The sequence below is a fragment of the Sebastes fasciatus genome, chromosome 15 (genome assembly GCF_043250625.1).
Source record: "Sebastes fasciatus isolate fSebFas1 chromosome 15, fSebFas1.pri, whole genome shotgun sequence".
Classification (NCBI taxonomy): Eukaryota; Metazoa; Chordata; class Actinopteri; order Perciformes; family Sebastidae; genus Sebastes; species Sebastes fasciatus.
Window position 1 is genome coordinate 14,626,878 of NC_133809.1, and position 14,525 is coordinate 14,641,402.

General features: G+C 38.5%; 2 protein-coding genes across 5 annotated transcripts in view; one reads left to right on the forward strand and one right to left on the reverse strand.

Moving 5' to 3' along the window:
* klhdc2 (kelch domain containing 2) overlaps nucleotides 1–14,525 on the reverse strand; it is a 214,670-nt gene that overhangs the window by 93,360 nt on the left and 106,785 nt on the right. The gene's annotated exons all lie outside the window — the stretch shown is intronic.
* LOC141783536 (protein TUNAR-like) overlaps nucleotides 1–14,525 on the forward strand; it is an 80,075-nt gene that overhangs the window by 9,068 nt on the left and 56,482 nt on the right. The window contains exon 3 of one of the 3 annotated variants that reach the window (XM_074660910.1): nucleotides 293–4,262. The exons of the other annotated variants lie outside the window; for them this stretch is intronic. Coding sequence (XP_074517011.1) covers nucleotides 293–478 — 186 coding nt within the window. The 3' untranslated portion in view covers nucleotides 479–4,262. Of the gene's footprint in view, nucleotides 1–292; nucleotides 4,263–14,525 lie in introns of those variants that run through there. 3 annotated transcript variants of the gene reach the window in all.

Here is a 14,525-nt window from a genome sequence, read left to right on the forward strand (position 1 = left end):
TAATGCATTTGTATCACTAAAAACACATTAAACTGGTATTTTTATGTAATCCGTTTACCGTTCAAAGTATTTTCTTAAAACACTGGTGATCAAAGAAGAAAAAATATCACTTTGTTAATTACTTTTTAATTATTTTATTGCCTCACAAACACATTTTCTCTTTGTTTTATTGCCATTATCGCTGTCCACCATACACTGTGCAAAGAGCATCTTCAAAGGACTTAAATTAACCAGTTGCAGTAACTAACATACAGATTGTGTTTCTGTTTTCTCTCTTATCTGCTCGCTCCAGATTGGTCTGAGACGAAAACTGCAGACTTTTCCAGGGAAAATGGTAAACACTCTCCACAGTGATGAGGAAAAGGGAATCCAAGACAAGGAGGGTAAGGAGGAGAGCATCTTGGCCTTGTTGGGCATCATTGGGACCATTCTCAACTTGGTAGTCATCATCTTTGTCTACATCTACACCACCTTGTAGGTCTTGAACTCTTGTTGAACTCCATCAGCGGGCAGATCAGAGCTCATCTTTGCAGCTATACGTTATGTTGACTGATTTGGAGATAAAGATGGAAGGAGCAGGGAAGAGGCTGAACTTCCCCAGTGGTGAACTGGATCTAAGACTATGTGATCGCCATATGGCGTCCATCCTGCATCACTTCAAACAACTAAGACTATGGGAAACTGGCTCGTTCCTCTCCCCTTTATTATCCAGAATACCTGGTGACTTTTGACTTGTACATAAATGCATGACGCTGACAAGAGACGCTCAAAGAGATGCAGCTTTTCCCATCAACACATGGACATGAAAGACTGCAGCGAGAGCGTGGACACTTTTGGAAAAATATTTTTCAGATGTTCTTATTAACTGAAATATGGAAATGATCTGAAATACTTCCATAGAGGATAAAAGATGAAGATGTACAGAGAAGGTAAACACAGGTATCTGCATTGCTATCTATTATTTTCTATCTCTCAGTAAAACACAACATACATACGTTTATATAAGATTTAAACAGTGAAGAAAAATTATTATGCAGCTTGATTTAATGTTTGTTTTTATACTGTATTTCTCACTGTTTTGTGTAAAAATTGACTTTGGGTGGCATTCTATTTCACTGGAGACTATATCAAGTGAAAATGGGTTACATTCACACAATTCTAAGTTGTTTAACGTGCATTTACTGAAACAAACAGTGTCTTTAAATGGCATAAAGTCAGTTTAGAGTGCTGAAATGGGTGCACTTGGCATTGCGCTTGGTGGGAGATCAGACAGATTAGTACAAAATGGCTTGATTAGCATTTATTATTCAAGTTTTTAATGCGCCACTTCAGGGTCATCAACACTGAGATAAGATGCATCCATTTGTGGGGAAATGATTTTGACATTTGTCAAAGTCTCAGCTCTGGCGGCATCTTTTCTGGAGGAGAAAACAGTGTTTTACTCGGCTTCAGCCAGATGCAGCTATTTAGGTTGACACTGAGATTTACCATGAATTTCAGCCTGCAGGAATACACCAACATGCACATTTACAAACAGATATGATCACACCGTAACCTGTTCACCCATAAGTGTACATATCATTTAGAATAGTCTGCATTTTTCAGCCAGTCGATCTCAGTTTGTGCACCAATGATCCAAACATAGACTTGTGCATAATGACTGTATGCCTTAAAACATGAGGAAATGGCTATTTCCATGATGTATACAATGATCAGGTTATTACTACTTTGTGAAAGGTTTCACTTATTGTATATATACGTATAATTCAATGCCAGTGTCATGTTGTTTTTATTGATGAAAGGTCATTTATTGGGTGATTTTATAAAAGTACCCTACTTTTGTCTGAAACAACATACAAAATCTTTTCTTAAGTTCTTAAATTGTGACTCTGTGAAATGTGGAATTTCAGTCATTCCCAGACCTGGGCCAACTTTTCTTCATTTTTATCCTTTTGTGGGTTTCACCACACTGGACAATACTGTGAATGTTGTGAAATGTACATGATCACAGGATTTTTTAGAGTGACTTTTGGTATTTTGCTCTTTGATTGACTGAACTGGCACTGTGTCATTTGTCCTCAATATCTTAGACTTTGTCTCTCTGGGAGATGAAATATGTTCAGACATAAACTAAATTTGATTTGACCCAGGTCTGAAAATAAGGCAGCATTTATGTACTTGAGGGTAAGACATGAGCAGAAAGTGTGTCGAAGATTATTTCCTTTTTTATAGGTTGATGAGAATCTGGGCCAGCATGTTTCAGCTTGTACTAATTGAATCAGGTCGGGTGATGTGACAGTCTCAACTGAAATCAACTTTCTGTTTTTCATTCATTTTTGTACAAGAGGCCTACAAAATTATTTCCCTGTAACAATCTTCTTCGTTACCTCTTATTTATAGATTTATTTCATTAAAATGCATTACAGGAATAGTTCTTCATTTTGGGAAATATACGCTGATGCTGGGTTCACACTATGAGTGACAAAAGCATCAAAACAGCCAGCGTGGCCAGCTACATTGATTACAAGTTGCTGTTGAAGTGTTGCTCAAGCGCTCGTTGATGTATTATGTTGTTTAATAACACTGGGAACTGGATAATGGCATTTTTTTTTCAGGGTGAAACAAAAACATATGATTGGTTGACACCGTGTCATTGGAGTGCTGAAAAAAGTTGAGGCCAGCTCAACTTTATTTGTAGCACATCACACAGCGACAAGTGTTGGGCGTCAGTTTGTAGCTTCATGTCACCAGCTTCCATTGAAAATGACTTGTAGCCTGATGCTGTGTCGCTCGTAGTGTGAACACAGCATCAGAGTTTCCGCAGGTTGCCTGGCAACCTCGCAGTGACGACAAGACTCCAGGAAGTCATTGCGCTCAGCCAAGAAATAGTCTGGTGCATAACCCTTTGTACAAATTATACTTCTGTTTACTTCTCACTGATTAACAATTATTTTAGGTGCATTTTGTATTTTGTTATTTTCCCTATTTCCAGTCTTTATGCTCAGCTAATCGTCACCTGGCTGTAGCTTCATATTTAACTGAAAGATATGAGAGTGCAGGCTGTTCTCATACATCGTTCGTAGCTAAACCTACGAAAAGTAATGCACTATAATCCGTATATATCCCACAAAATCAATTGGTATAATCACCAGGGACTTTAAAGAGTGACAAACGCTGCGTAGGGAGGAGGTCGGGGTGGGTGGTTGGGTCAATAACACCAGACTCTCACCCAGAAGTTCGTGTCACGTGTGAAACAGAGAAGTCAATGTTGATTTATTTGTCACGTAACTTCCGTGCTTAAGTTACACCACTTCCGGTGTCATTTTAACCCAAACCATGATCTTTTCCTAAACTTAACCAAGTTGTTTCATATGATGACGGAAGTTTATTTTGAAAAGACTGGAGCAGAAATTGACATGCGTTTCATCACAAAAATGAGGAATAACTTTTCGTAAGAAATCATGCGAACCGCTGTATGAGGAAGTTACACTTATTAATAAATGTTTCAGGTGCATTTTCAATTTTGCATTCTGTCATTTTCAACATTTCCAGTCTTTATGCTAAGCTAATCGTCTCCTGGCTGTAGCTTAATATTTAACGGACAGATCTTCGAGTGATATCAATTTTCTCATCTAACTAGCGAGTATTTCCCAAAATGTCCAACTATTCCTTGGCAGAAGCCAGAAAGAAAAGGCCTATAAATAAATGATGTACAGTATGTACAGAATGTATGGATATAAACAACAACAGGCTAAAATATTACGTTTGTGTTCGTCAGTCGACCACCTCATGATTTCAGAAAGTGCCTGAGATCAAAGTGTCTCAACCTCACCAGTCGAGAGTTGAAGGAAAGGAAAATAAAAAAAAACCCACATCTTTATAAGGCCACCCGTCACACAGCCAGGAGAGTAGAAGAAGAATAATGGGACTGGATTTTTACAATATTGCTTATAATAAAGTCAGTTGTCTTGGGTGAGGTGCTCCTACTTATTAAACAGAATAAGGAAAATGAAAGCTTAGTAAGCACATGGACAAGTCTTACGAATGTATTCATATTTGATGTAAAAGTTGGTTATTCCTATTATCCTTATTGTTTACTTATCTTGCTATGTAATCTGAACTTCTTATGTTTTATTTATGTGTATGCTAAATCTATTTAAACTCATTGAATAGTCTCTTGTGGGTGACAAATGGAAGGTCTCAAAGTTTTTTCAGCCTGTGGCTTGGTTAAAAAACATTAAATGAATACATCTTGAAACTGATTTCATCCGGATGTTTTGTCTTGGTTTATAAGGATGGAGATCAATGGTAATAAATTCCGTTTCATGCAACACAACTCTAGCATCGGTGCACTCTCGCTACATTCATTAAATGTAATATACATCAATTCTCAAAGACTTTCAGCATCATGAATTCTGAGATAGAAAGCGTTTAGCGCAAGTGGAAAAGTCTGAAAATCTATATTCTCCTGCATCTGACAGCTGCGTGAGATTACAACAGAGCCTTGAAGAATAGGATGGAGCAAGAAACCAAACCTTAAAGAGTCTACAGCGTTGACATATTTCTCTGTCTCGCCGCAAATCGATCTGAAAGATGGAGAAAAATGGACGGAGCAGGACAAAGACACAGAAACCAAATCGCCCTAAACAAATTTATTTTCATTCCATCTCCTTTTGCTTTTAGGTCATATATGTGTCAGGATAATTTCCCACTCCATTAAGAGTGCTCTGTGACTGGTAACATACTGGAATAATCCTGTTGGGGGAGAAAAAAATGAGACTAAAAACAGCTTGTCTCCACTTTTTCTTTAAATATAATGGATTAGGCAACGAACCAAGAAGAAAACAGTGTTGTTTGAGGAGCCCCAGCTGCTTAAATTCACACATGCCCAGAAGCCTGCTTTAAGCTATTGTTTCACCTGGATCCAGCCAGCACAGCCTTTCGAAATCTCTCCCTCTTTTGAAGCTGAAAGATGCTTCATGAACAATGTGCAGGAGATTGTGGTGCATCGCAGATGGATGATTCAAGCGAGCAGATTGTCCGCGCAGACGTTCCATCTCTATCTAGCTGAGCTGACATCGTTTTGATGGTTTCACAGAAAAGCTGTGCGGGCGATTAATCCATTTACTGCACAAGCCACACCAAATCAACAAGACATACTCATGGCTGGCAACGTCAGGCGGCTTCTGTTGCGATTCAAACGCAATTCAACCTGTGGCAGCAGCAACACATTAAAATTTAATGTCACATTGCAAAGCAGAGTTTCCAGTAGGACTCGAACTCGCTGGCTTTTTTTTCCAATAATCATATCAACAGAATACAGATTATTTCATTACAAAACACCACCCTTCAAGCATGATCACACCCAATGTGAAAATAATTCAACTCGACTGGGAAAAGGGTCAAATGTGTAATCTGTTTTTGGCAATAACAAGTTTTGCTGTAATTAAATCCAAACAGTGCGTTCAGAGTCAGAATCTAAAGAAGAAATTGATAGCATTTGTATTCTTTTTAAACACTACCGACTGATAATTTATCACTTACAAACACGGCAGCTGTGGCTGCAGCTTTACACCATATAAGCTAAAAAGAGAGCTGATCCAGGATCATTTTATCTCTGCTGCCGTACCTCTGAGGCCTCTCAGCTGTAGCAAGTGATCAGTCTCGCTCTCTCACTCACTTTTTTTTAAAGACACCAATATCACGTGTACAAACAACAAACAGTACAAAATGTTAACAACATGGAGCATAAATTGCACCTTTTATCTCTTTGATTTTGTTGCATTTTCAAGTAAATTTATATATATTTTGCAAGATTACTAAATGAATCGTTCAACATTTTAGAAAATATACTTATTCTCTTTCTTCTTTTCCCAGACAAGGCTAGCTGTTTCCCCCTGTTTCCAGTATTTATGCTAAGCTAAGCTAGCTGTAGCTTCATATTTACTGGACAGACATGAGAATGATATCAACCAGCTCATCTAAAGGCCGTTACACACTGGGTGTGTGTCGAAAAAGCAAAATACTCGCTTGCAAATATTATATGTCCAGGGTTTTTATTGTGAAAGGTAAGAACGGAAAGAGTGGGAGCTGCCTTTGTTAAGGATGAAAGGAGTAATAAAGTTTGCCGTCCTGGTTCGGATGAAGGAGCCTCCACATTGTTGTTTCATAAATATTGGCGCAACTCATTTCAAACAGCATAATGTGATTGGTTGATACCTTTATTTGCAGTGCGAAAGATCCAAAAATTGACCTTGCTCCAAAAAAAAATTATGTCACTTTCGTCGAGTAATTTTGGCGTTCTGTGTGAAACTACTCATGACAAAAACAACAGTTTGAAAAAATATATTAACGTGCAAAATAATCGCACAAAAACTCTCGCAAAGAAGCGAGTAAGAGTATTTCCTAAAATGTCAAACTATACCTTTAAAAGAGAAATTCTATCATAAAGAGCATTACAGCAAAATTCAGATTTAAGGTAAAAGTAAAAGCAGGGGAACGGCTTCCTCTGGAGAGCAACTGGGTCCAGTTTAATGGCTGCTATACGAAAGGATAAACAATACCATCTAAATATGAAAATAAGGATTTTTTAGAATATAAAATATGCAGTTAACATCAAAATACACATCAGTTAATCTCCAGGGCCTCATTGTTAGTTGGTTTGAATGGTTTGTATTCTCTGAGATAACTAGTCATGAACAATGAGATATTTCCAGCAGTGAAAAAACATCAGTACTCAAGTTGATGGTCAGTTGCACCGAATCTTTTTCCTCAATAGACCAGGATATGTCTGTTTTTCTCGACTGGAAAAACTCGCCGCCTTGCTCTTAATATCACTGTCACTATTGTTTTCTTTTCCTCGATGCATATAGGCCCAACAGTTGGATGCACACAATTGCACATTCTCTGGGGTTGTCAAAAGGCATTCTGGGAAATGTAGGAAACCAGTAAGTGAAGCTGAAGCAGATTGAGGGAGAAAGGAAACAGCATGAAGGTAAAATACATCCCTCCTGTAATATACTGTATGTAATCTCAGGTGGGGATCTTGACAGGACACATCTTGGTTCATCCCCCCCACTCAAATACAAACTGAGGCAAGAGACAAGTAGATTAGATCCAGGTCGTGCCGATTTCTAATAACCGTCTGCGTTCTCAGTCAAAGGTGAAATTCAAAAACTTGAAAAAAAATAGTGAAACAAAGCAACTCTTTTTCTACCTAACCAGGTCACAGTTCACTCCAGAGTATCGATGTCGTGACTTCCCTGAATCCAAAGTCCTCCCTCAATTAGAGATCTGAGACGATTCCCCCAACAGATGTGTCCTATATAGATTTCCCGTCACAAAGGGTGCACATATCCAGCTGCCTTTCTTCACATTTATTCATGCAGAGAAATAAATCCTGTGATCAAAATCAGAGGACGGGCTTGAAAGCCATGACAAATCCTGATATAAATGTAAAACTTTGAGAGAGGAAAGTGTCAATGCGTAAGGTTCAGCTCGACTGTTAGAGATGACAAATCTTTTTTTTTTTGCATGGGAAATGTTTTTAGTCGTGTTATGCTGGAGATCAACCTGTCGGCTAAGATAGCTGCTCAAGATCACACATTTGAGGTCCTCACCGGAGATCTTATTGTACTAGTGAGGTGAAGAGGATTAGCAAAGGTACAGGAGGTGCACCGAATATACTTTTTAAAGGAATTGAGAAGGGTGTTTTTCCTTTCTTAAAAATAAAATCCATTACTGCTAGGAAATCAGTATTTAATTTTGACATATTTGATCAAACCTCAATTGTATTGACTAAAAAGACATTTTGATTTCGTTTAACTAAAGTGAGAGCCTACATTTTTGATATTGACCGACTATGTTGGTACTGTAATTCAGCCCGGTCGCAAGAAAAGGCGTACAAATGACAAAATAATGCGCAAGGCAAAGCGTGTAATAAGAACACCGTTGTTGCTTTATAGGCGTGTCATTTGCACGCCATGTAGTTGGTACTGGATGGTTGGTTAGTGGTTAGAGGTAAGTTAGTGATGTAGAATAACAAGTGAGAAAGACTGCTTATGGTGGGCTGGAGGTGAGGTGGCTGGGTCTAACCAACACAGAACTTTCAAGCAGGAGACTGGTGTTTTGTTTTGTATGTTACGTTTGTGATGTGTTTTCCATACTTATGTTACGTTGTTTCCGTACGTATTGTACTTAGTTTCCGTACTTATTTTAAGGCCAACCACTCACTTCGGTTTTTCCTAAACCGAAGTGAGTGGTTTTGTTGCCCCCCCCTGCTGGTACTGCACCGTCACATACGTGTGCAATAGTCATGCCTTGGTGAGGCAAAAGTGACACTTACACGCTATCCTCTGGCTGACAGGTGAGTCTATTACGTGCTTTGCCGTGATACCGGGTTGTGCAATTTGATCAGTGCAATATATGTGTGGACAGGCACTAAATATAGTTCATAATACTACTTCAACATGAGCAATTAACCAGCTAGGAGCACCGGCATTGTTAGCAAAGCTCAGAACTAGAACCGACCCGTTACCCGCAATTATCTCCAAGTCAAATTCGGACCTGACCAGATGTTCTCAGATGTCCGCTGGCGTAGGAAACAACCGTCCTGAGGCCTGAAGGTTAGACATTGTCCAAAAAAAGTTTTATGTTCCTTTAAAAAAAAAAGAAGTATCATTATAGTTTATATTTCCTTACACACAAAAAGTGAGGAATACATTTTCGTACAACTTTGATGTGAGTAATTTACCTGTCTGCCACCTTTGCACAATTTGAAAAACTAGGAGCTAAAACCTGACTAGCGGAAAGTAATGAGAAAAAAAGTCATTAGTTTCCCCCTCACTATGCGAGAGCCAAAGTGTTCTCGTATCATTATGCTTGTATTAAGATCATAAAACACATGCAAACAACACACCCACACATCCATCTCTTTTCTCCCTAAAACACACACTCAAAGAAACACACGCACACTCTCTCACACTGCTTTATTAGCAGTAGACAAGACGAGGAAGAGAAAGTCATTAGAAGGAGAAGATGCTTCAAAGCAGTTTGTCTTGCATTTAGGACGCAAGCCAAGGATGCTCACTTGACAGAGCAAACATGCTTTGTAGTCATCTTTACCTTAGAAAGTGGGTCATCATTATCAACACAGTGAATGGAATATAAAAGTTTATGAGCCTCTGTTTGGTAAGACACTGACCTGTATTTTTCTGTCATTCATACGTATTTAGAAAATGTAGATGTGTTGATTTTAGAATTAATTAAATGCTCATTCCAGCCACAAACTATGAAAATAGTGGTGGAACCATTGCAACATTAAATTAGTAAACTCATTAGGAAACACATGTGTTCAAAGTAAACTGACCTTGGTATTATATATTATATTATTATTATATGTAATGGTATAATATGTAACAGTTGTTGGTTGCTGTTTGTTGAGGGAGAGAGAGAGAGCAGCGATGGTCAAGCAAGCTATAGAGTGAATGAAGAGAGGGAGCGGCGTTAGTGAGAACAAAGCAGTGAAGCAGAGAAATAAAACATCATTGCTGAAGCACAGAAACATCCAAAACACAGCAAAATAAGTAGAAAAGAGAAAATACAAGCAGAGGACAGGGTCTCTGCAGATACAGACACCATATTGGGTAATAAGTGATGTTTGAGAGGTATTATTTTTGTCTCAGTCTATACGTTGTTTTTCAGAAAATTCCTGTATATTATACCTTTAATACATTCCGCTCTGGTGGAAGAGGTGGGGTGTTGAAATAAACATCAACCGAACCAAACTCTAACTAGCCAAACTGGTTAGTTGTGCAAATGCGTCATTTGGTGACATTACCACGTTACAGAAGAAAAGGCAGGATTTCAAGCGAGGTGTTTCAGGCAGTTCAGGAGCAGTGTTGCTGTGGAGGAGAGTAACACCCTTTGGCCTGGACTTTGGGCTTTGTAACTTTGCAGACGTTTTACATGCACAAAGAAAATCTATATAATACACTGAAGGAAAGGGAAAAAGCACAAAAAGCACAATAGGTCCTCTTTAATTTCAGTGCAGCTCTTTGACCTCAAGTGACTGACTATGATTAATTATGTTAATATCTATTTAGGGTCTGGTGTTACAGAGCGGCATGATTAAGTAGATCTCTTGTCAACTGTCAGCCAACTTTTGCTTTTTTCTTTAATCCAGGTTGATCTCCCTAAGTATTGTGTTAGCCGACTGGAAAGTCTTACAGTAAGTTGGAAGATTTTCACTTGTGGTTTGGAGATCACGCTGCGTCTCAGCTTACTGTGCTGGAAGTTTTAGGGTTTAGATTTAAAGGATGTACAATATATGTATGAGCTAATAATCAATCACAACTAATAAAATCTGACTTCACTGAGTTATGTCATTGAATGATGTTACTGTGAAAAAATATACATGACACTTGGATTTTAGACTTTGGAGTAAAAATAAAGAAATGGATTGCCTGCATGGGGAAGGACAGATCACAGCAAGCAGTTCTTTTAATGGGCAGAGGAGAAGCAGAAGTGGAGGATGGGACGGCTGTGGTGTCTCAAGCTGAGACTGGACGACTCAGCTCCCAGTATCTGTCACTGCTGAGCTGATCGATAGAGTGCAGACCGTGGGGCTTCTGCAAAACTGACTATTATGGAAAAATGTCTGTTTATGAGCACAGCGTGTATGAAAAACTACTTATTCAGATATATCCACCTTTGTTTGTTTTTTTTGCATTGGAACTAAAACATTAAACTGCTGGTCAGAAAAAACAAGATAGATTGGATCTGGTGTGAAATCAATGCTCGCTAACTACTTAGATCGTAGTGGATAAGCTCAGCAGAATAGGTTTTGCTCTTACTGTACTTCTCACTTTGAGTCTGATTTGTACCCAGAGGAGAGGAATGGATGACTCCCTGGCCAAATGATTAAGGCCGGGTAGAAGCGAGGTTTAAGCAGAAAAAAAAAGCCACCGTCCAGACACCGGTCGTATTCAAGGGCTGAAACACCCCAGTGCACTTCAATCAGTCCGGTTGTTGAGGTGGCACACACGCCGGGCAGTCGCTGAATGTACATTCGTTCCTGCTGTTTGAAGCACATCTCTGGTATCCAAGGAGCATCTTATGTTTGTATGATTTTTTTCCCTGGTGCAACGTCTTCATACGAAAATGACAACATACTGTATGTGCACCATTACTATAAGAGTTTTGTATTTTGTCTACTTTGGGGAAACAGTTTCAAAACAACACATAATAACAGCATTTATTACGATATAATATAAAGGGTTTATAAGTTGAAAAGATTTCATTATTGGTCAATAATTTATTACTATTTTATAGATTTATAGCTTTATAGAGCACTATAAAAAATCTCTTTGGCTGGTGTTTTGACATACTGGAGGAGGTTTTTCATAACCTGGCACCCCTAAAGTTGTTCTTAATAATAGCTCATAACTGAATTATAAAGCATTAGTACATAATTAACAATGGCCATCAGTTATAAACCCTTTATAAAGGGTGCTTTATTAGAAAAATGATACCAATAACTAAGTTTTCAGCTCTTCATCCAGTGGGTTTGAGGTTTCATAAAGAAAACATAAAAGAGATCAAGTGATTTTTCTCAACTCACATTGTTTTATGCAGTATAATGCTTTAATAAAAGTGAAAACAGGCATAAATTGCCTTGAAAAAAATGACAGAAATCCACACTATAGCGTAGATCAAAATGACACAGGCTGATGTAAGCCTTACTTGAAGATCTGGTAACACTCCCCCTACAAAGGGATGCATTACATAAGAAAGTGAATCATATTTCGACAGTCAGCACAGTGAGCATCATGTGTTGAATATATCAAAACTAGAATCATAAGATTTGTCTTGAAGTTTCTGCGCAGGGTTTTTCATGGCATGCAAGAGGGATAACAAGGCTAATATCCTCACCACAGCGAGCCAACGCACTTCATGCTCACCAGCCAAAGTTAAGGTCAAAAACCAGTGAACTTTTCATCCTTTCATGAGCTCTGGTTCTGGTCAGCTAAGTTTCAAATAATTGTCACATAATCTGACATGAAAAGCTTAAACTGTAAAGGTAAATTTAAGCCTGAATAATAGATGCAACTGTTAAAATACACAAACAAAACAGACAAACTACCCCAACATGACTAATTATCATCAATCATCTTCATCAGTGGTTGCAATAAACGAGGACCCTCATCAGGTGTTTGAGCAGCAACAGCAGCAGCAGCAGTCCAGCTTTGGCACACAGTCACATTTTAATGGGGTCACGATCATCACAGTCGCTGTCTGCTTGTTGGACACGAGCACCTTCCTCTGTCGGGCTGAAAGCACAGAGCTACTGTTGCTTTGTTTGACATTAAGCGGTGCTGTAAGGACAGGAGTAGGAGACAGAGGCAGACAAAACAAGCATGCAGATGACTGCCAAGTAACAGAGGGGGGATGTCTTCATTTGAGCCGCCAGAGTAATTTCACGGCTCCAAAGACAAGTCTGTTTTAAAGACGAGAGGAGAGAGTGAAGGAGAGAAGACACACACTGCCCTCTGCTGATGGATACAGAGAGGGGGGAGCCAATCAGTATTTTATACAGTTCAAGATGAATATTAAAAGCTGTTCTAATTGAAAATCATCATTTTATTCAGTGTATTCCAAGTATCAATCAATATACAGTTTAATCTGTGCAATGGTCATTAATTAACCACAAAAATGCAGTACAGGGAATGCTACATAATCAATATAAAATGATATACACAATACATGCACATCTTAATGCAAATATTTGTACATATTTCTTATATTCTCATTTTAAATTGTCTTAGTTATATTTCTTTTGTGTTTATATTGTAGCATTATGTACACATTATAGCAATATGTACATCATTTACATGTTATTTACTCCTTTATTTATATGTTCTTACATTTCTTTATGTTTATACAAGAGCAACTGTAATGCCCCAATTGCCCTCTGTGGATCAATACAGTATTTTCTGATTCTGATTCTGATACACCACCAAAGACAAAAGCCTCTAAAATTAAACATATTGTGAACTAAAGATAGAAAACCAGCCACTATCTGTTTTGTTTTTAGATTGGTTTGCAGTATTTCTGATATTTTGTCTCCTCCCAGCCCACTAAATGAAATGCTCTATAAGATATGAGGTCATCCCGACATTTCACTGTGGTCTGCTCAAATATGCGACCCCACCAAAATCTGTCAGCTGCTGACATCTAGCTGATGCAGAAGGTAACAACAAAGACACCAACAAGAGGAAAATCCTATTTGTTTGCATGAGGTTTTGGGGACTTATTTCACTGCTTATATTCCGTTTGGAGCTTTAAACGTGTGACTTCGCTACTGATCTGTATTCAGCCTTTTGCAAAATGGTGTCCACTCCACTTGCCGATTGATATTCAACATGGTGATTTAAACAGGCAGTGCTCCACTCAGAACAAAATCTCATTTCTGACTCTAATATTCAGCCAAGGATTTGAAAAATCACACAAACACACTACAATGACATCTGAGTGTTGCCTCCCACTGGGATGTGGCTTCATGCTGAGATAAAAAAAACATTAAACTGTGGTTAAATCGCTACAGCGCATTGTTTAACAATAGTTAAAGTGTAGTTGTCCATCTTCCCAGGCGATCATGTCAAGACACCGGCTTACTCAGCCGCCCCCTGCTGAACTCATCCTGCAGGTAATCAGGGTTTTTTTTTTATCCCAAAGACACAAACAACTGACACAGAAACAAGGGGAATAATGCAATGGTTTTGAAAAGAGTCTGAACAGAAGCTGCACTGCAAGAGCTGATTATTTATTTCCTTGATTTAGTGAGTTGTTTGAAGAACCGACCACAGCGCCACCGACTACCGGCTGCAGCTCAGCGTTGTGTTTCATTTAAATTCAAAATGAAGGGATAAAAAGACATGTTATGTGAAGCTAAATTAAGCTGTTAAACACACTGAAGACTAACACCCATGTCAAAACATAATTTAAGAGACAACTTAATACCACTTAATGCTCGGTAGGGTACAAGTGAAAATAAAGGCATCACACATTCATGAGCTTCATGAGATTTACACGTTAATACTAACAATAAATATGACGTCATTACAGACTGTGTAACACCAGACCAATTTCTTAATGAGTCTACAAACGGACATGACCTTGGACTCGTCCCTCTTCCTCTTTAAATGTCTGGTAAAATATGAGTCCAACATGAAATACGACCTTTGGAGCCGGTAATTTTCAAGTGTCTGTTCGTTTGACTCCACCGACAAAATGAGAGGAGACAATTATTCCATTAGCTTTGGCCGAGAATGTGTCACCTTCTGGGGATGAACGGCTAATGTATTGCATCTTCTTGTACATATGAATAATTCATAATCGTTAATTGCACCCATCGCACGACCTCATCCAACCCTCGAAAAGAAACCACATTATTATACATTTAATCTTGGGCTCTTGTGTGGATTTGGGAACAGAACTTGGAAAAAGGAGGAAAGAAAAATGTTCTC